This window comes from Pogoniulus pusillus, chromosome 42 (assembly GCF_015220805.1).
Source record: "Pogoniulus pusillus isolate bPogPus1 chromosome 42, bPogPus1.pri, whole genome shotgun sequence".
NCBI classification, from domain to species: Eukaryota; Metazoa; Chordata; class Aves; order Piciformes; family Lybiidae; genus Pogoniulus; species Pogoniulus pusillus.
The window spans coordinates 183,114-202,201 of record NC_087305.1 but is presented as its reverse complement, the minus strand read 5'-3'; the positions used below and the strand labels follow the sequence as shown (position 1 = coordinate 202,201).

At 58.2% G+C, this 19,088-nt stretch overlaps 1 protein-coding gene across 1 annotated transcript in view; it reads left to right on the top strand.

The window, feature by feature from the left end:
- GMCL1 (germ cell-less 1, spermatogenesis associated) overlaps positions 1 to 19,088 on the top strand; it is a 44,191-nt gene that overhangs the window by 8,731 nt on the left and 16,372 nt on the right. Inside the window, exons 6-10 of the mRNA XM_064175603.1 lie at positions 1,433 to 1,498; positions 2,042 to 2,126; positions 2,322 to 2,412; positions 3,754 to 3,894; positions 14,474 to 14,543. Coding sequence (XP_064031673.1) covers positions 1,433 to 1,498; positions 2,042 to 2,126; positions 2,322 to 2,412; positions 3,754 to 3,894; positions 14,474 to 14,543 — 453 coding nt within the window. The remainder of the gene's footprint in view (positions 1 to 1,432; positions 1,499 to 2,041; positions 2,127 to 2,321; positions 2,413 to 3,753; positions 3,895 to 14,473; positions 14,544 to 19,088) is intronic.

The window sequence follows — 19,088 nt, the reverse complement described above, 5'->3', positions numbered from 1 at the left end:
GGGAGGTCATGGATCATGGGCACAGGTTGCCCAGGGAGGTTGTGGAGCACAGAAGCACCCAATGTGATCTTTGATCACATTGGGTGCTTCTGTGCTCCACAACCTCCCTGGAGGTGTTCAGTGCCAGGCTGGATGAGGCCCTGGGCAGCAGAGTCTAGCTGAGAGGTTCCCCTGCCCATAGCAGGAGGCTTTAGAGAGATGAGCTCTGAGTTCCCTTCCACCTTGAGCCCTTCTATGACTTGGGCTCTGCTTCTCCTGTTTAGTGTTTGAGTTTCTACTGCACTCAGTCACCCCCTGAGTGCTGTGGCTGCTGGGAGGCTGTTTGGCCTGTACTGTGAATGAATTCATTACTGAAGTACAGGACTAAAATACCTTTGGTCTCCTCTACTCATCAGTGCCTGCTTTGTCACTTTGGTATTCAGGACTTGACCTTAAGCAGGAGAGAGTTAACCAACTGGGAGCAGAATCCCCCAGTGCTGAGGTTGTGCTAACTGCTTCCTGCTGCTGGGAGGTGATACAGGCTGGGGTCAGAGTGGCTGAGAGCAGCCAGACAGAGAGGGATCTGGGGGTGCTGATTGATACCCACCTGAACATGAGCCAGCAGTGTGCCCAGGTGGCCAAGAGAGCCAGTGGCATCCTGGCCTGCATCAGCAATGGTGTGGCCAGCAGGAGCAGGGAGGTCATTCTGCCCCTGTACTCTGCACTGGTTAGACCACACCTTGAGTGCTGTGTTCAGTTCTGGGCCCCCCAGTTTAGGAGGGACATTGAGATGCTTGAGTGTGTCCAGAGAAGGGCAACGAGGCTGGGGAGAGGCCTTGAGCACAGCCCTACGAGGAGAGGCTGAGGGAGCTGGGGTTGGTTAGCCTGGAGAAGAAGAGGCTCAGGGCAGACCTCATTGCTGTCTGCAACTACCTGAGGGGAGGTTGTGGCCAGGAGGAGGTTGCTCTCTTCTCTCAGGTGGCCAGCACCAGAAGGAGAGGACACAGCCTCAGGCTGTGCCAGGGGAGATTTAGGCTGGAGGTGAGGAGAAAGTTCTTCCCTGAGAGAGTCATTGGCCACTGGAATGGGCTGCCCGGGGAGGTGGTGGAGTCGCCGTCCCTGGAGCTGTTCAAGGCAGGACTGGACGTGGCACTTGGTGCCATGGTCTGGCTTTGAGCTCTGTGCTAAAGGGTTGGACTTGGTGAGCTGTGAGGTCTCTTCCAACCTTGGTGATACTGTGATGGTCTCAGAACTTGCTGTGACATTAGTAGTGCTTTGACCTCTCACTTGTGTCCTGAGAGGAGCTAAATGGAAGCTGAAGAGCTGCAGAGGGCTTGCTGCTGGTAAAACTGCTTCTGAAGAGCTCTCCTTGCTCTGTGTGTGTGTGCCCATGGCTGCAGGAGTGCTGCCAGAGGTAAAAGATGAAGGTGCTAATTGCTTGCTCCCAATCCAGGTGCCTTGAGTGGCTCTTGAATAACCTGATGACTCACCAGAGTGTTGAACTCTTCAAAGAACTCAGGTAGGGAGCCTTTGGGTGACTTCCAGTGTTGAAGCAGCTGATCCTCTGATCCTGCTCTGCAGCACCTCTGCTCTGGGGACAAGCTGGGAGAGTTGGGGTGGTTCAGCCTGGAGGAAGAAAGGCTCCAGAGGGACCTTGGAGAAGCCTTCTAGGATTTGCAAAGGGCTGCAGGAGAGCTGGGGAGGGACTTGTGATAAAGGCATGGAGTGATGGGACGAGGGCTGATGGCTTCAGACTGGCAGAAGCTGGATTGAGACTGGAGATGAGGAAGAAATTCTTGGCAGTGAGGCACTGGAACAGGTTGCCTGGAGAAGTTGTGGAGGCTCCAAGCCTGCAAGTGTTGAAGGGCAGGTTGGATGGGGCTGGAGCAAGCTGGGCTGGTGGGAACTGTCCCTGCCCATGGCAGGGGGTTGGCACTGGATGAGCTTTAAGGTCCCTTCCATCACAGACTGTTCTAAAGCACAGAGCTCGCTGCAGGTCACCTCCTGGGCTGTTGCTTCCTTCCCTGCTTTCCTCTCTGTGATCTCATCCATTCTTTTCCAGCATAAACCTCATGAAGCAGCTGATCAGCTCCTCTAACCTGTTTGTGATGCAAGTGGAAATGGATGTCTACACTGCTCTCAAAAAGGTACTTAGCAGAGGGGGTAGGCTGCAGAGCTTCAACCTTTTGCTGCTTACTGAAAGTCTTTAGCAGAGCCTTTAGCAGATCAAAACCTCTGGAGGAATAAATGGGTTATAAAAAACCCTATCCCTGCAGTATTAAACCAGTTTCTTGTTTGCAAACCTTCCTGGTGGCCTCACCTGCCTTTGTTTCTTTCCCCAGTGGATGTTCCTTCAGCTTGTGCCTTCCTGGAATGGCTCTTTGAAGCAGCTCTTAGCTGAAGCTGATGCCTGGTTTGCCAAGAGGAGGAAAGGTGGGACTGACTGGCACTGCCCTGGGTTAGGGCTCAGGCAGGACAGTCCTGCCTCATTCTTTCCTGGGAAGGCTCCCAGCAGCAGATTCTCAGCAGCTATAAAACCCTGAACCACTTTGTCCCTGGTTCTGCAGCTGCTGGGAGGGAGCAGGCAGCTGGCACTGCTCTGTGCCTGGGTGCTGAAGGGAGCAGCCATAGCCACTCTCTGCCTGCTTTGGCTCCTCCACTCAGGAGGAGCTTTTGTTGCCTTCTCACTAGTGGAATGCAAGTGTGGGAGTGGGTCAGGAGGCCACAGAGATGGGTAGAGGCTGCAGATCTTCCCCTGTGGGGACAGGCTGAGAGAGATGAGGCTGTTGAGCCTGGAGAAAAGAAGGCTCCAGGGAAACCTCAGAGCAGCTTCCAGTACCTGAAGGGGCTGCAGGAGAACTGGGGAGGGACTTTGGACAATGGCTGGGAGTGGCAGGAGGAGGGAGAATGGCTTTGAGCTGGGAGAGGGAGAGTGGAGATGAGGGAGAGATTGGTGAGAAGGAAGGTGGGGAGAGACTGGCACAGGTTGAGGGTGGTGAGAGACTGGCACAGTTTGAGGGTGGTGAGACCCTGGCACAGGTTTCCCAGGGAGCTGGTGGGAGGTGTCCCTGCCTATGGCAGAGGGTTGGGACTGGATGATCCTGAAGGTCCCTTCCAACCCTACCCAACCCTTCTCATGGATCTGAGCTGCCATCAGCTGCTGGCATCACTGCTGCTGCTGAAAGGCTTTAATGCAGACCTTCAGCTCAGGCTATGATGAACTTGAGCTGCAGGGAAGCAAATTTAGCAGAGGGTTGGGACTGGATGATGCTGAAGGTCCCTTCCAACCCTTCTCATGGGCCTGTGAGCTGCCACTGGCACAGGTTGAGGGTGGTGAGACCCTGGCACAGGTTTCCCAGGGAGGTTGTGGAGCACAGAAGCACCCAATGGGATCTTTGATCACATTGGGTGCTTCTGTGCTCCACAACCTCCCTGGAGGTGTTCAATGCCAGTCTGGATGAGGCCCTGAGCACCCTGTGCTGGTAGGAGGTGTCCCTACCCATGACAGGGAGGTTGGCACTGGATCATCTTTGTGATCCTTTCCAACCTAACCCATTCTGTGATTTGAAAGAGGAAAATTACATCTCCCTGGAAGAATTTCCCTCATTTTAGCTGCCAGAAGTGGGGGAGGTGTGGGGCTGGGGTGAGATTTGCCTGCTCATTCTTTGCTGAGCTTTAAAACTCAGCCCTCAAATATAAACAGGGAAAAGGATTTAGGGGGGGGGAGGAAAAAAAACCCCAAGCCCAGGTTGTGATGAGGTCTGTGCCCTGCAGATTTTGAGGAGGAGATGGCATTCCTGGAGTCAGAACAGGGCAGTGCCTTCCTGCCTGTCTTCTCCCACCTGAGGCTGCAGTACATCATCAGTGACTTGGCATCAGCCAGGATCGTGGAGAGGGATGCCCTGATCCCCTCAGGTGAGTGAGCACTCAGCCAGCCACTGCTGCTTGCTTCTTTCCACCACAACTGGCAATTATCTGGGGCCCTTCCTGGCTCTTGTTGCACCTGTGTTTAGCTCAGGCCTCTCTGTGCCGTGGCTGAGGCCCCCAGCAGAGCTGGCAGCAAATTGACAGCTGTGGAAACTTGGGAGGCAGACACCTGGAGGGGGTTAAAAAGCCTTTTGTTATCAACACACAGCACATTAGTGGCCTGGAAATGACCCCGGGGCCCCACACAGCAGCGGGCTCCTCAGAAGAGCAGCAAAGCCCCCCCTCTAAAGGGCCAGAACCCCCTGAAAAGAGCAGGAGAGCCCTGAAAAGAGCAGGAAACACCTCAGAAGAGCAGGAGACCCCTGAAAAGGGCCAGAACCCCCTGAAAAGAGCAGGAGAGCCCTGAAAAGAGCAGGAAACACCTCAGAAGAGCAGGAGACCCCCCAAAAGGGCCAGAACTCCCTGAAAAGAGCAGGAGAGCCCTGAAAAGAGCAGGAAACACCTCAGAAGAGCAGGAGACCCCCTCAAAAGGGCCAGAACTCCCTGAAAAGAGCAGGAGAGCCCTGAAAAGAGCAGGAGACCCCTCAAAAGGGCCAGAACCCCCTGAAAAGAGCAGGAGAGCCCTGAAAAGAGCAGGAAACACCTCAGAAGAGCAGGAGACCCCCCAAAAGGGCCAGAACCCCCTGAAAAGAGCAGGAGACCCCACAGAAGAGCAGGAGAACACTCAAAAGGGCCAGAACCCCCTGAGAAGAGCAGGAGACCCCACAGAAGAGCAGGAGAACACTCAAAAGGGCCAGAACCCCCTGAGAAGAGCAGGAGACCCCTCAAAAGAGCAAGAACCCCCTGAAAGGAGCAGGAGATCCCTCAGAAGAGCAGGAACCCCCTGAAAAGAGCAGGATACTACTCAAAAGAGCAAGAAGTCTCTCTGAAAGAACAGCAGATCCCTCAAAAGAGCCAGAACCCCCTGAAAAGAGCAGGAGACCCCCACAAAAGAACAAGAGCTCCCTCAGAAAGAGCAGGAGACCCCTCAGAAGAGCAGGAGAGCACTCAAAAGGGCCAGAAGCCCCTGAGAAGGGCAGGAGACCCCTCAAAAGAGCAAGAACCCCTTCAACAGAGCAGGAGACTCCTCAAAAGAGCAAGAATCCCCTGAAAGGAGTGAAAGACCCCTCAAAAGAGCAAAAAAGCCCTGAAAGGAGCAGGAGATAGCTCAGAAGAGCAGGAACACCCTGAAAAGAGCAGCAGGTCCCTCAAAAGAGCCAGAACCCTCTGAAAAGGGCAGGAAACCCCTAAAAAGAACAGGAGCTCCCTCAGAAAGAGCAGGAGAGCCCTCAAAAGAACAAGAACCCCCTGAAAAGAGCAAGAGACCCCTCAAAAGAACAGGAGCTCCCTCAGAAAGAGCAGGAGACCCCCTCAAAAGAACAGGAGATCCCTCAAAAGAGCCAGAACCTCCTCAAAAAGAGCAGCAAGCCCCTCAGAAGAGCAGGAACTCCCTGAAATGAGCAGGAGACCCCCCTCAAAAGAACAGGAGCTCCCTCAGAAAGAGCAGGAGAGCCCTCAGAAGAGCAAGAACCCCCTGAAAAAGAGCAGGAGACCCCCTCAAAAGGCAAGAACCCCCTGAAAGGAGCAGGAGACCCCTTTAAAGAACAGGAGCTCCCTCAGAAGAGCCAGAACCTCCTCAAAAAGAGCAGCAAGCCCCTCAGAAGAGCAGGAACTCCCTGAAATGAGCAGGAGATCCCTCAAAAAAGAGCAGGAGACCCCCTGAAGAGAGCAGGAGACCCCTCAGAAGGGCCAGAACCCCCTGAAAAGAGCAGGAGAGCCCTCAAAAGAACAGGACCTGCCTCAGAAAGAGCAGGAGACCCCTCAGAAGAGCAGGAACTCCCTGAAATGAGCAGGAGACCCCCCTCAAAAGGGCCAGAACCCCCTCAAAAGAGCAGGAGACCCCCTCAAAAGAACAGGAGCTCCCTCAGAAAGAGCAGGAGACACCCTCAAAAGAACCAGAACCTCCTGAAAAGAGCAGGAGACCCCTCAAAAGAGGAAGAACCCCCTCAAAAGAGCAGGAGATCCCTCAAAAGAGCCAGAACCTCCTCAGAAAGAGCAGCAAGCCCCTCAGAATAGCAGGAACTCCCTGAAATGAGCAGGAGACCCCTCAAAAAAGAGCAGGAGACCCCCTGAAAAGAGCAGGAGACTCCTCAAAAGGGCCAGAACCCCCTGAAAAGAGCAGGAGACCCCTTCAAAAGAACAGGAGCTCCCTCAGAAAGAGCAGGAGACCCCTCAAAAAAGAGCAGGAGACCCCCTGAAAAGAGCAGGAGACTCCTCAAAAGGGCCAGAACCCCCTAAAAAGAGCAGGAGAGCCCCTCAGAAGAGCAAGAACTCCCTGAAATGAGCAGGAGACCCCCCTCAAAAGGGCCAGAACCCCCTGAAAGGTGCAGGAGACCCCCTCAAAAGAACAGGAGCTCCCTGAGAAAGAGCAGGAGAGCCCTCAAAAGAGCCAGAACCCCCTGAAAAGAGCCAGAACCCTCTGAAAGGGGCAAAAGGTCTCTCTCAATAGAGCAAACCTTGCTGGTTCTCAGCTGTTTTCTCCCTGTTGCCTTTCCAGCAAGTGCCAGGTAGCTTTGGGTGGGATTTGGGGTCCCAGCTGAGAATGAAAAGCAACAGCAGGAGGTGCTGGGAACTCTTCTCAGCTCTTCCCAGGCAGCTGTTGTTTGCTGCCAGATGTTTCAGATGCTGTGGAGGAGAGGATGTAAATATTGGTGATTGCTTTAGCTCCAAATCAATGTAATGAATGATTAAGCTGGAAATAAGCTCTCCACGTTGAGCTCCTCCACCTCCATCCCTACCTCTTCTCACATGCATCACCCACCCCTGCCTTTCCTGCTTGGTTTTCCTTTGCTCTCTTTCTTTTCCTTGCTCTGGGAAGGGAAGGAGGGAAGGAATTGTGCTCCTTGGGACAGTCTTTGCACCCCTCAAGCTCTTACCTTTGAGTTTGGCACCTGGGTTCCTTGCTCCCTATTTCAGTGTCCCCTTGGCACAGCTCAGTCCTGGCACTGAACTTTGCATTCACCCTTCTGGTTGTTGGGTTTCCAACTCTCATCTGCACACCTTTAAGTTCTTTATACCTCTCCTTGCCATAACTCTCCACCTTTCCTGTGTCTCTGATGTCTCTTTCTGGGTGTAATTGGCAGATGGTAATTAACTGTGGTGTTAATCAGCTCTTTGGCACTCTTGGAACCTCTTGACATCAGTGTGCTTGGCATAGAAGCATGGAATGGGTTGGGTTGGAAGGGAACCTTCGAGGTCATCCAGTGCTATGGGCAGGGACACCTCCCACCAGCACAGGGCCTCATCCAGACTGGCACTGAACACCTCCTGGGAGGTTGTGGAGCACAGAAGCACCCAATGTGATCTTTGATCACATTGGGTGCTTCTGTGCTCCACAACCTCCCTGGACAACCTGTGCCAGGGTCTCAGCACCCTCAGCCTGTGCCAGTGTCTCACCACTCTCAATCTGTGCCAGTCTCTCCCCACCCTCCCTCTCAACAATCTCTCCCTCATCTCCACTCTCCCTCTCCCAGCTCAAAGCCATTGTCCCTCAGCCTGCCACTGCCAGCCCTTATCCAAAGTCCCTCCCCAGCTCTCCTGCAGCCCCTTAAGGTAATGCAAGGCTGCTCTGAGCTCTCCCTGCAGCCTTCCTTCTCCAGCCTGAACATCCTCAGCTCTTCCAGCCTGTCCCCACAGGGGAGGATCTGCAGCCTCTGTTCACCTCTGTGGCCTCCTCTGGACTCTCTGAGCAGCTCCAGGTCCTTGTGCTGGAGACCAGCATTTGGCTATCCCCAGATCCTTTTGGTGCCTTCCAACCAAAACCATTCTGTGCATTGAAATATTTGGCAGGATGTGGCTGTCAGGAGCTGATTCACAGCTCCCTGGGGCAGAGGTGGTTGTGTTGGGTCCTTCCTCACTAGAAATCTGTCCAGCTCTTGAGGAAGAGGAGCAGCCTCTGCTGCCTGCATGTCCTGGCTCCCTGCTCCTACCTTGGTTTAAATTAAGAGATGGAGAAGGAACTGATTCTGCACTGGTCCTGACAGAGTGAAGTAGAGAGGAACTTGGATGTCTGGGCTCAAAATTAGACCTCACTGCCAGAAGGACGTTGAGAGGCTGGAGCAGGGCCAGAGAAGGGCAGCAAAGGTGGAGAAGGGTCTGGAGAAGAGGGCTGGGGAGGAGCAGCAGAGGGAGCTGGGGGTGGTGAGCCTGGAGAAGAGGAGGCTGAGACCTTACTGCTCTCTGCAGCTCCCTGAGAGGAGGCTGGAGCCAGGTGGGGGTTGGGCTCTGCTGCCAATGAACAAGTGATGGGAGGAGAGGAAATGGCCTCAGATTGTGTCAGGGGAGGTTCAGGTTGGCCATGAGGAACAATTTCTCCCTGGCAAGGGTTGCCCAGGCCTGGCCCAGGCTGCCCAGGGCAGTGCTGCAGTGCCCATCCCTGGAGGAGTTTCAGAGGAGGAGAGGAAATGGCCTCAGGTTGTGCCATGAGAGAGGTAGGTTGGAGATGAGGAAATTTGTCTTTGCTGCCAGAGTGGTCAGGGCCTGGCCCAGGCTGCCCAGGGAGGTGGTGGAGTCCCCATGCCTGGAGGTATCCAAGAACCCTGTGGCCATGGTTTGATGTCCATGGTGGGGTTGGGCTGATGTTGGCCTGGATGACCTCAGAGGCTTTGCCAAGCCAACCCTCTGCAGTCACTCCCAATGTCCTCTGCTTCCACCTCCCATTCCTACTCAGCTTTCTGCCAGGCAGGCTCCAGAGCCCTGCCAGAGCACAGCTGCCAGCCTCTGGCTTCCCACCTCCTGCGGGGAGGCTGGAGCCAGGTGAGGGGGTTGGGCTCTGCTGCCAAGGAACAAGTGATGGGATGAGAGGAAATGGCCTCAAGTTGTGCCAGGGGAGGATTAGGTTGGAGCTAAGCAAAAATGTCTTTGCTGCCAGCGTGGTCAGGGCCTGGCAGAGGCTGCCCAGGGAGGTGGTGAAGTCTCCGTGCCTGGAGGTGTGCAAGAAACCTGTGCCCGTGGTTCGGTGCCCACGGTGGGGCTGGGTTGCTGTTGCCCCTGATGCTCTCAGAGGCGTTTCCAGCCCAGCCAGCAGTGCCCGCAGGGGCTGCTGCTGAGGCTGCCGAACAGCAGGTGGAGGCAGTGCCTCGTAGAGCCGAGGAGCAGCTGCGGGCCGGCAGATGGGGCAGTTCCTGACCTTCAGCGAGGCCCAGCCGGGTGTGCTGTGCAGAAACAGCCCCGGGGGAGCAGCCCTGCCCTTTGGCAGGGGCTGTTGGATGTGCTGCAGTGATGTGCAAAGTAAGCAGGGTGGGTGCAGGTGGTGCTGAAGGTAAAAGGCATCTTCATTTGCTCGTAAAAAAGGATAGTTTTGGGTGAATGACCCCCAGGAACCTCAGCTTAGTGCTGGCTCAGGAGAGCTGGGCCTTTATTTCCTTGTGAAGTGGCTTTATCAGCAGGTGAATCAGAGGCTGCCACCCAGAAAGTCACCAGTCCTGCACCTGACTTCCTTCTCTTCGTGTCCCTGCTGGTGTCATTTGGCAGAGCTGTGATTCAGAGTCACAGGTTGCAGCGGGCTGGAAGGCATCCTCCAAGGGCATCTTGCCCAGCCCCCTGCACTCAGCAGCTGGAGCAGGCTGCACAGGGGCACAGCAAGGCTCAGCTTGAAGGGCTGCAGGGATGGGGCCTCAAGCACAGCCCTGGGCAGCCTGTGCCAGGCTCTCACCACCTTCATGGTGCACAACTTCCTCCTGGTGTCCAACCCTGCCCTGCTCCAGTATCAAACCATTGCCTTCAGTCTGTCACTGCAAACCCTTCTGAGCAGTCCCTCTCCAACCTTTCTGAAAGTCCCCTTCAGATATTTAGATCTTGAAGTGCAGCTCTGAGCTCTCCCTGGAGCCTTCTCTTCTCCAGGCTGCTCAGCCCCAACTCTGCCAGCCTGTGAGGGGCAGCCTCTGCTTGGTGCTCTTCAGGAGCTAAGTGTTGTCTCCTCACTCAAAGGCTTCCGAGGAGGAATCCTCCTTCAGATGTCAGAGGATTCACTGCTTGGCCTTCCTGAGCAGGAATGTGCAATTTTCACCTAGTTCAGAAGGTGTCAGAGAGCAAAGTGTTTGCTGTTGCCTGGAGGAACAGTTCCTGAGCTGTGGGAAGTGCTGAAGTAGCCTTGACTGGACTAGGAGGAAGGTGAAGTGATGGCAGTGTCTGAGTGGCTGCTTGGTGCAGCAGAGTGTCTGAGGCTTGCACTCTCCCACTGGTTGCTGATTGGGGGAGAAAAGGAAAGATGAATAAAAACTTGAATTCTAAGAGCTGGGAGGGAAGAAAAGCACCACAGAGACCTCTGGGGGTGCAGTGAAGGGCTGCTGACTGCTTGCCAGCCCTTGAGACCTGCTGGTAGCAGCTTGTGGCCAAAAGCTCTTAAGGTGAGAAACTCTCATAGAGTCCTGGAATGGCTCAGGTTGTGAGGGAGCTCAGAGCTCATCTCCTCCAGCCCCTCTGCCACGGGCAGGGACACCTCTCAGCTGGACTTGGATGAGGCCTGGAGCAGCCAACCTGGCCTTGAACACCCCCAGGCAGCCTCCTTGGGCAGCCTGTGCCAGGCTCTCACCACCCTCACACTCAACAACTCCTTCCTCAGCTCCACTCTCAGCCTGCTCTGCCTCAGCTCCAAACCATTCCCCTTGGCCTGGCTCAGACTCTCTCAGAAGAAGTTTCTCTGCAGCCTTCCTGGAAGAGATCCTCCAAGGGCATCTTGCCCACCCCCTGCACCCAGCAGGGACTCCTCCAGCCAGAGCAGGCTGCACAGGGGCACAGCAAGGCTCAGCTTGAAGGGCTGCAGAGATGGAGCCTCAAGCACAGCCCTGGGCAGCCTGTGCCAGGCTCTCACCACCCTCCTGGTGCACAGTTTCCTCCTGGTGTCCAACCCTGCCCTGCTCCAGTATCAAACCATTGCCCTCGGCCTGCCACTACAAACCCTTCTGAGCAGTCCCTCCCCAGCCTGCCTGCAGCTCCCCTGCAGCTCTGAGGTCCCCCAGGAGCCTCCTCTGCAGGCTGCACCCCCCCCAGCTCCCTCAGCCTGTGCTCACAGCAGAGCTGCTCCAGCTCTTGCCTCATCTCTGTGGCCTCTTCTGGCCTCCCTCCAGCAGCTCTGTGTCCTGCTGGGGACAGCAGAGCTGGAGGCAGGGCAGGAGGTGAGGTCTGAGCAGAGCCAAGGAGCACAATCCTCTCTCTTGCCCTGCTGCCCACACTGCTCTGGCTGCAGCCAGCACACAGCTGCCTGCTGGGCTGCAGGAGGGCACTGCAGGTTCATCATGACTGAGGAGACTTCTGCAGCTGTTGGTAGTGAACTTCCAAACAGGTTGTTGGGTTCCAGCCCCTCGTGTCTGGGGGCAGGGAGTCCACAAAGGTGGAGGCTGATGAGTGGTTTGTGCTGGAGGGGGAGGCTGAGCAGCTGCAGGAAGGGAGCTCTTCTGCTCTTTCCTCCCCTCTCCCTGCCTCTAGGGCCTGCAGAAGAAAGCACCAAAGCTGCACCAGGTGCTCAGAGCAGGGAGTTTGTTCTTCTGTGCACAGGAAAGGTTTGAGAGAGAAACACCCAAGGTAGTTGAGTCTGGAAGGAGGCTCAGGTTGAACCATGGCAGCTGAACTAGTTTGGTGCATAGAGAGAAACTGCTCTGTCTCTGAGTTGATTTTCCTTCTCTTACCTCCATTCTCTGTTCCTCACTTCCCTTTTGCACTTTCCACAGTGCTCTGATCAGTCCTTGCTCCTGGTGCACTCTGATCTTCACTCCAGAGCTGGCAGGGCAAGGGCTGGCTTTAATTCTTGCATCTGGGACCTCCAAGACTCTTTCAGCACTTTGCTCTCACTGCTTCTGCCTTCTCTCCCCTCCATCAGTGCCTGTTCTGTGGGGAGAGGGCTGCTCCCTCTTCCTGCCATCCCAATCTGCTCCTCCACAGGCTTTGTTCTGCTCCATGACCTTGTGTGCTCACTGGAACTCACAGCCTGTGCTGCTGGGTGCCTCTGACCCCTTCTGTGGACCTGCCTTAGGAGCTGGAGTAGTTTCTGTTTAGGTTTACCCCTTGGCTGCAGCTGATACAATCTTGATGGCTCTCAGAGGAAGGTCTGGTTTGTGGCTGGTGCTGGTAGGGGACAATTCCTGTTTGCTTCTGCTGTGTCCCTGCTGAGTCACTGCCTCCTTTAGCCTTTGCTTCCCTTTCCATCTTGTTTAACTTGGCTGGAATTCTGGTGGGGGTTAGAAAGCAGCATCTCCTCCCCAGAGCTTGTGAGCAGAGCTCTGTGTGCTGAGGACATGAATTGAGAAGAGCTTGAGCAGGAGCTGAGCAGAACTCTGTGTGCTGAGAGCAGGAGCTGAGCAGAGCTCTGTGTGCTGGGACATGAGAAGAGCAGAACTTGAGCAGGAGCTGAGCAGAGCTCTGTGTGCTGGGACATGAGTGGAGCAGAGCTCTGTGTGCTGAAGATGTGACTTGAGCAGGAGCTGAGCAGAGCTCTGTGTGCTGGGAGTGAGCTGAGCACAACCTGAGCAGGAGCTGAGCAGAACCTGTGTGCTGAGGACATGAGTGGAGCAGAGCTCTGTGTGCTGGGACATGAGTGGAGCAGAGCTCTGTGTGCTGAAGATGTGACTTGAGCACAAGTTAAGCAGGAGCTGAGCAGAGCTCTGTGTGCTGGGAGTGAGCTGAGCACAACCTGAGCAGGAGCTGAGCAGAACCTGTGTGCTGAGGACATGAGTGGAGCAGAGCTCTGTGTGCTGAAGATGTGACTTGAGCACAAGTTAAGCGGGAGCTGAGCAGAGCTCTGTGTGCTGGGACATGAGTGGAGCAGGAGTTGAGCAGAAGTCTGTGTGCTGGGACATGAGTTGTGCAGAGCTTGAGCAGGAGTGGAGCAGAGCTCTGTGTGCTGAAGATGTGAGTTGAGCACAAGTTGAGCAGGAGCTGAGCAGAGCTCTGTGTGCTGGGACATGAGTTGTGCAGAAGTCTGTGCTGGGAGTGAGTTGAGCAGAGCTTGAACATGAGCTGAGCAGAGCTCTGTGTGCTGAGAGCAGGAGCTGGGCAGAGCTCTGTGTGCTGGGACATGAGAGGAGCAGAACTTGAGCAGGAGTGGAGCAGAGCTCTGTGTGCTGGGACATGAGTGGAGCAGAGCTTGAGCAGGAGCTGAGCAGAGCTCTGTGTGCTGGGACATGAGTGGAGCAGAGCTTGAGCAGGAGCTGAGCAGAGCTCTGTGTGCTGGGACATGAGTGGAGCAGAGCTTGAGCAGGAGCTGAGCAGAGCTCTGTGTGCTGAGGACATGAGTGGAGCAGAGCTCTGTGTGCTGGGACATGAGTGGAGCAGAGCTCTGTGTGCTGGGACATGAGTGGAGCAGAGCTCTGTGTGCTGGGACATGAGTGGAGCAGAGCTCTGTGTGCTGGGACATGAGTGGAGCAGAGCTCTGTGTGCTGGGACATGAGTGGAGCAGAGCTCTGTGTGCTGGGACATGAGTGGAGCAGAGCTCTGTGTGCTGAGGACATGAGTGGAGCAGAGCTCTGTGTGCTGAGGACATGAGTGGAGCAGAGCTCTGTGTGCTGAGGACATGAGTGGAGCAGAGCTCTGTGTGCTGGGACATGAGTGGAGCAGAGCTCTGTGTGCTGGGGACATGAGTGGAGCAGAGCTCTGTGTGCTGGGGACATGAGTGGAGCAGAGCTCTGTGTGCTGGGGACATGAGTGGAGCAGAGCTCTGTGTGCTGAGGACATGAGTGGAGCAGAACCTGTGTGCTGAGGACATGAGTGGAGCAGAACCTGTGTGCTGAGGACATGAGTGGAGCAGAGCTCTGTGTGCTGAGGACATGAGTGGAGCAGAGCTCTGTGTGCTGGGACATGAGTGGAGCAGAGCTCTGTGTGCTGGGGACATGAGTGGAGCAGAGCTCTGTGTGCTGGGGACATGAGTGGAGCAGAACCTGTGTGCTGAGGACACGAGTGGAGCAGAGCTCTGTGTGCTGGGGACATGAGTGGAGCAGAGCTCTGTGTGCTGAGGACATGAGTGGAGCAGAACCTGTGTGCTGAGGACACGAGTGGAGCAGAGCTCTGTGTGCTGAGGACACGAGTGGAGCAGAACCTGTGTGCTGGGACACGAGTGGAGCAGAGCTCTGTGTGCTGAGGACACGAGTGGAGCAGAACCTGTGTGCTGAGGACATGAGTGGAGCAGAGCTCTGTGTGCTGAGGACATGAGTGGAGCAGAACCTGTGTGCTGGGACATGAGTGGAGCAGAACCTGTGTGCTCAGCCCATGAGCTGAGCTGCATCCCTGGCAGGGTGAGTGCTTGCTCAGCTGAAGGGAGCCCTGAGTTACCTGCTGTGAGCTGCTGCTCTGCCTGTCCTGCTGCTCCTGAGACCTGGAGATGGAGCCCCCCAGGGCTGGCTTGGCTCAGCCCATCAGTGAACGTCACTTGCTGAGTTCCCTGTCCTTTGGTTCCTGCATTTCCAATGTTGATGCCCCCCCATGCCCCCTCCCCAGCTGCAGAGACCCCTCCAAGCTGATCTGTGTTTTCTCATTGTAGAGTGGCTGTGCTCTGTTTACAAACAGCAGTGGTTTGCCATGCTCAGAGCAGAACAGGACAATGACATTGGGTAGGTATTTTACAGGTTGCCTTCCTCTCCCTCCTCAAATAGAGCCCTTCCCCTGCCATCACTTCTGACCTGAGTGGAGCTCAGCTGCAGAGCAGTGGGGGTGAAGCACCCCTGAGTGGTTGTGAGCTCTCTGGAGCAGGCTGTGCCCTTGGGCTGGTTGATCTCCTGGCCCTCAGAGAGCAGAGCTCTGGGCAGCCTGAGTGCTGTGAGCAGGGCTGGGGGGGATGTGCTGTGCTGGTTACCACTTCTCAGCAGGCTTTGCCCTGAGCTGTGTGGCCAGGCCGTGCAAGGGGAACTCTTCAGTCTCAGCTCTGAAGGAGGAGTGCAGCAGATGGAGAAGCCTCTGCCCTGCTGCTGCCCCCCTCCTCTGCCCTGCTGCCGCCCCCCCTGCCCTGCTGCCGCCCCCCCTGCCCTGCTGCCCCCCTCCTCTGCCCTGCTGCTGCCCCCCTCTGCCCTGCTGCTGCCATCCTCTGCCCTGCTGCTGCCCCCCTCTGCCCTGCTGCTGCCCCCTTCTGCCCTGCTGCTGCCTCCCCCTCTGCCCTGCTGCTGCCCCCCTCTGCCCTGCTGCTGCCCCCTTCTGCCCTGCTGCTGCCCCCTTCTGCCCTGCTGCTGCCCCCTTCTGCCCTGCTGCTGCCTCCCCCTCTGCCCTGCTGCTGCCTCCCCCTCTGCCCTGCTGCTGCCTCCCCCTCTGCCCTGCTGCTGCCTCCCCCTCTGCCCTGCTGCTGCCTCCCCCTCTGCCCTGCTGCTGCCTCCCCCTCTGCCCTGCTGCTGCCTCCCCCTCTGCCCTGCTGCTGCCTCCCCCTCTGCCCTGCTGCTGCCCCCCCCTCTGCCCTGCTGCTGCCTCCCCCTCTGCCCTGCTGCTGCCTCCCCCTCTGCCCTGCTGCTGCCTCCCCCTCTGCCCTGCTGCTGCTGCCCCCTTCTGCCCTGCTGCTGCTGCCCCCTTCTGCCCTGCTGCCTCCCCCTTCTGCCCTGCTGCTGCCCCCTTCTGCCCTGCTGCTGCCCCCTTCTGCCCTGCTGCTGCCCCCTTCTGCCCTGCTGCTGCCCCCCTCTGCCCTGCTGCTGCCCCCTTCTGCCCTGCTGCTGCCCCCTTCTGCCCTGCTGCTGCCCCCTTCTGCCCTGCTGCTGCCCCCTTCTGCCCTGCTGCTGCCCCGTTCTGCCCTGCTGCTGCCCCCTCTGCCCTGCTGCTGCCCCCTTCTGCCCTGCTGCTGCCCCCTTCTGCCCTGCTGCTGCCCCCCCCTGCCCTGCTGCCCCCCTCCTCTGCCCTGCTGCTGCCTCCCCTTCTGCCCTGCTGCTGCCCCCCCCTGCCCTGCTGCCCCCCTCCTCTGCCCTGCTGCTGCCCCCCCCTGCCCTGCTGCTGCCCCCCCCGCCCTGCTGCTGCCCCCCTGTGCCCTGCTGCTGCCCCCCCCCGCCCTGCTGCTGCCCCCCTGTGCCCTGCTGCTGCCCCCCCCGCCCTGCTGCTGCCCCCCCCGCCCTGCTGCTGCCCCCCTGTGCCCTGCTGCTGCCCCCCTGTGCCCTGCTGCTGCCCCCCTGTGCCCTGCTGCTGCCCCCCTGTGCCCTGCTGCTGCCCCCCCTGCCCTGCTGCTGCCCCCCCCGCCCTGCTGCTGCCCCCCCCCGCCCTGCTGCTGCCCCCCCCGCCCTGCTGCTGCCCCCCTGTGCCCTGCTGCTGCCCCCCTGTGCCCTGCTGCTGCCCCCCTGTGCCCTGCTGCTGCCCCCTTCTGCCCTGCTGCTGCCCCCCTCTGCCCTGCTGCTGCCCCCCTGTGCCCTGCTGCTGCTGCCCCCTTCTGCCCTGCTGCTGCTGCCCCCTTCTGCCCTGCTGCTGCTGCCCCCTTCTGCCCTGCTGCTGCTGCCCCCCTTCTGCCCTGCTGCTGCCCCCCCTGCCCTGTTGCTGCCCCCCCCTGCCCTGCCCCCTCCCCCTGTGCCCTGCTGCCCCCTCCCTGGGCTGGCTGTGCAGGAGGCTGTGCTGTGCTGCACTCGGTGTGTGGGGCTAGCAGGCAACCTGTCAGGTGCTGCTGAGACAGGACCTAGCTCCATGCTAACCTTTGTCCTGCCTCTCCCCTGCCAGGCCCAGCACCCAGCAGGGCTTGGCATCTTGTGCCCTGTTCACCTTGTTCCTGGCTGAGGGCACAGCCTCCCCCCTGCCAGTGCTGCTCTTTGCTAGCTCCCAGCACTGCCAACTGCTGCTGCTCCTCCTGGGCACTGAGTGCAGCCATCTGCACTGCACAGACCCTCTGCTGCCCTGCCTGTGCCCTGCCTGTGCCCTGCCTGTGCCCTGCCGGTGCCCTGCCGGTGTCCTGCCTGTGTCCTGCCTGTGCCCTGCCTGTGTCCTGCCTGTGTCCTGCCTGTGCCCTGCCTGTGTCCTGCCTTTCCTCCTTCCCAGACTCTGCTGCCCTCTGGGCATTGCACTGCCGTGAGGAGCCTGCCTGGCAGCTGAGCCTTTCTCTTGCTGCCTGTGTAATGTGGACTTGGGGTTCTGGAGCTGCTGCTGGTGGTGTTTCGGCAGCAGAGCACCTGAGTGAGTGCTGCCTGTGTGTGCCCACAGGCTGCTGCCCTTGCTTGGTGCCACCTGGCACTGAGCCAGGTCTCTTCTTCTCTGTTAAATATGAAAACCATGGCAGAGACCCAACATGGTGAGGTTGGGAAGGGACCTCTGGAGCTGAATCCAACCCCCCCTGCTCCAGCAGGGGCCCCCCAGCAGCTCAGCCAGCAGCACAGTGCCCAGGCTGGGGGTTGGCAGCTCTGCACACAAGGAGGCTCCACAGCCTCTCTGGGCAGCCTGCTCCAGGCCTTGGCACCCTCACACCAAACCACTTTCTCCTGCTGCTCAGCTCCACCCTCCTGGGCTCCACTCTGTGCCCCTTGGCAGCGCTCAGCAGAGCCTGGCCCCAGCCTCTTGCCCCCCACAGCTCCTTCAGCTCTGCCTGGGCACTGCTCAGCTGCCCTCTGGGGCTGCTCTGCTGCAGGCTCTCAGCCCCAGGGCTCTCAGCCTTTGCTGCTGCCAGAGCTGCTCCAGGCCCCTCAGCACCTGCCCAGCCTGCCCTGCACTCTCTGCAGCCCTTGCCAGGCTCTGCCGTTGGGCAGCCCAGAGCTGGAGCCAGGCCTGCAGCTGGGGGGGCTTGGGGCAGAGCAGAGGGCAGCAGAACCTCCCTTGCCCTGCTGCCCACACTCTTCTTGGTGCCCCTCAGGACAGCCTTGGAGCCTTCAGGGGTGCAAGGAGGTGCCCAGGAGACACACTGAGGGCACACTGCTGTCTCCTGGGCACCTTCTTGCCCCCCAGCCCTGGCAGCTGCTGCTCCTTGGAGCTGCTCCCCAGCAGCTCCCCCCTCAGCTGTGCTGCTGCAGGAGGTTCTTACTCCCCAGGGGCAGGATCCTGCCCTTGCCCTGCTTGAGCCTCCTGAGCCTGCTCTGCCCCAGCTCTGCAGCCTGCCCAAGGTCTCTCTGGATGCCAGCCCAGCCTGGGGGTGCCACCACTGCTCCTAGTTTTCAGTGCCATCAGCACTCTGGCTGAGGGTCCTCTCTCTTCCTGCCTTTCTCTTCTCTCTCAGCTCTTGAAGTGCTTTCTAAATAACAAGAGTCAGGTCAGGAGGCTACAAACTGCTCCTGAAAGGGAGCAAACTTCTTCCTGTTCTGCCATGGCTTCCCTTGGCCCAGCAGAGGCTGCTCAGAGGTGAGGGAGTTTGATCAGTGATGAGCTGCACCTCACTGCAGGCTGAAAATCAGTAGAGGCATGGAACTGTTTGGCCTGGAAGAGACCTTTAGATCATTAAACCCAACCATTGACACTGCCAAGTTCACCTCACCCAGCCTGGCCTTCAACACCCCCAGGGATGGGGCAGCCACAACCTCCCTGGGCAGCCTGTGCCAGTCTCTCCCCACCTTCATCCTTAACAATCTCTCCCTCATCTCCACTCTCCCTCTCCCCTCTCCCAGCTCAAATCCATTCTCCCTCCTCCTGCCACTCCCAGCCCTTGCCCAAAGTCCCTCCCCAGCTCTCCTGCAGCCCCTTCAGGCACTGGAAGCTGCTCTCAGCTCTCCCTGCAGCCTTCTCCAGCCTTGAGCAGCCTCAACTCTGCCAGCCTGTGCCCACAGGGGAGGTTCTGCAGCCTCTGCTCAGCTCTGTGGCCTCCTCTGGAGCCTCTCCAGCAGCTCCAGGTCCTTCTTGTGCTGGGGGCAGTGCTGCAGGTGGGGGCTGAGCAGAGCAGAGCAGAGGGGCAGAATCCCCTCCCTGTGCTGCTGCTCTCCCTGCTCTGCCTGCAGCCAGCACAGGCTGGCTCTGGGCTGCCAGGGACCAGTGCTGGCTCCTGGGCACTCTGTCCCCACCTGGCACCCCCAAGGCCTTCTCTTGCAGGCTGCTCTCAGCCACTGCTCCCCCAGCCTGGCTCTGTGCTGGGCATTGCCCTGAGCCAGCTGCAGCAACCTTGACCTTGGCCTTGCTGCACTGCATGAGGTTGGCTTTGGGCCCAGCTGTGCAGGCTGTGCAGGGCCCCCTGGTTAATGAAGCAGGCCCCACAGGGTGATGCCATCCCCCATAGTCAGCCAGGTCCAGCC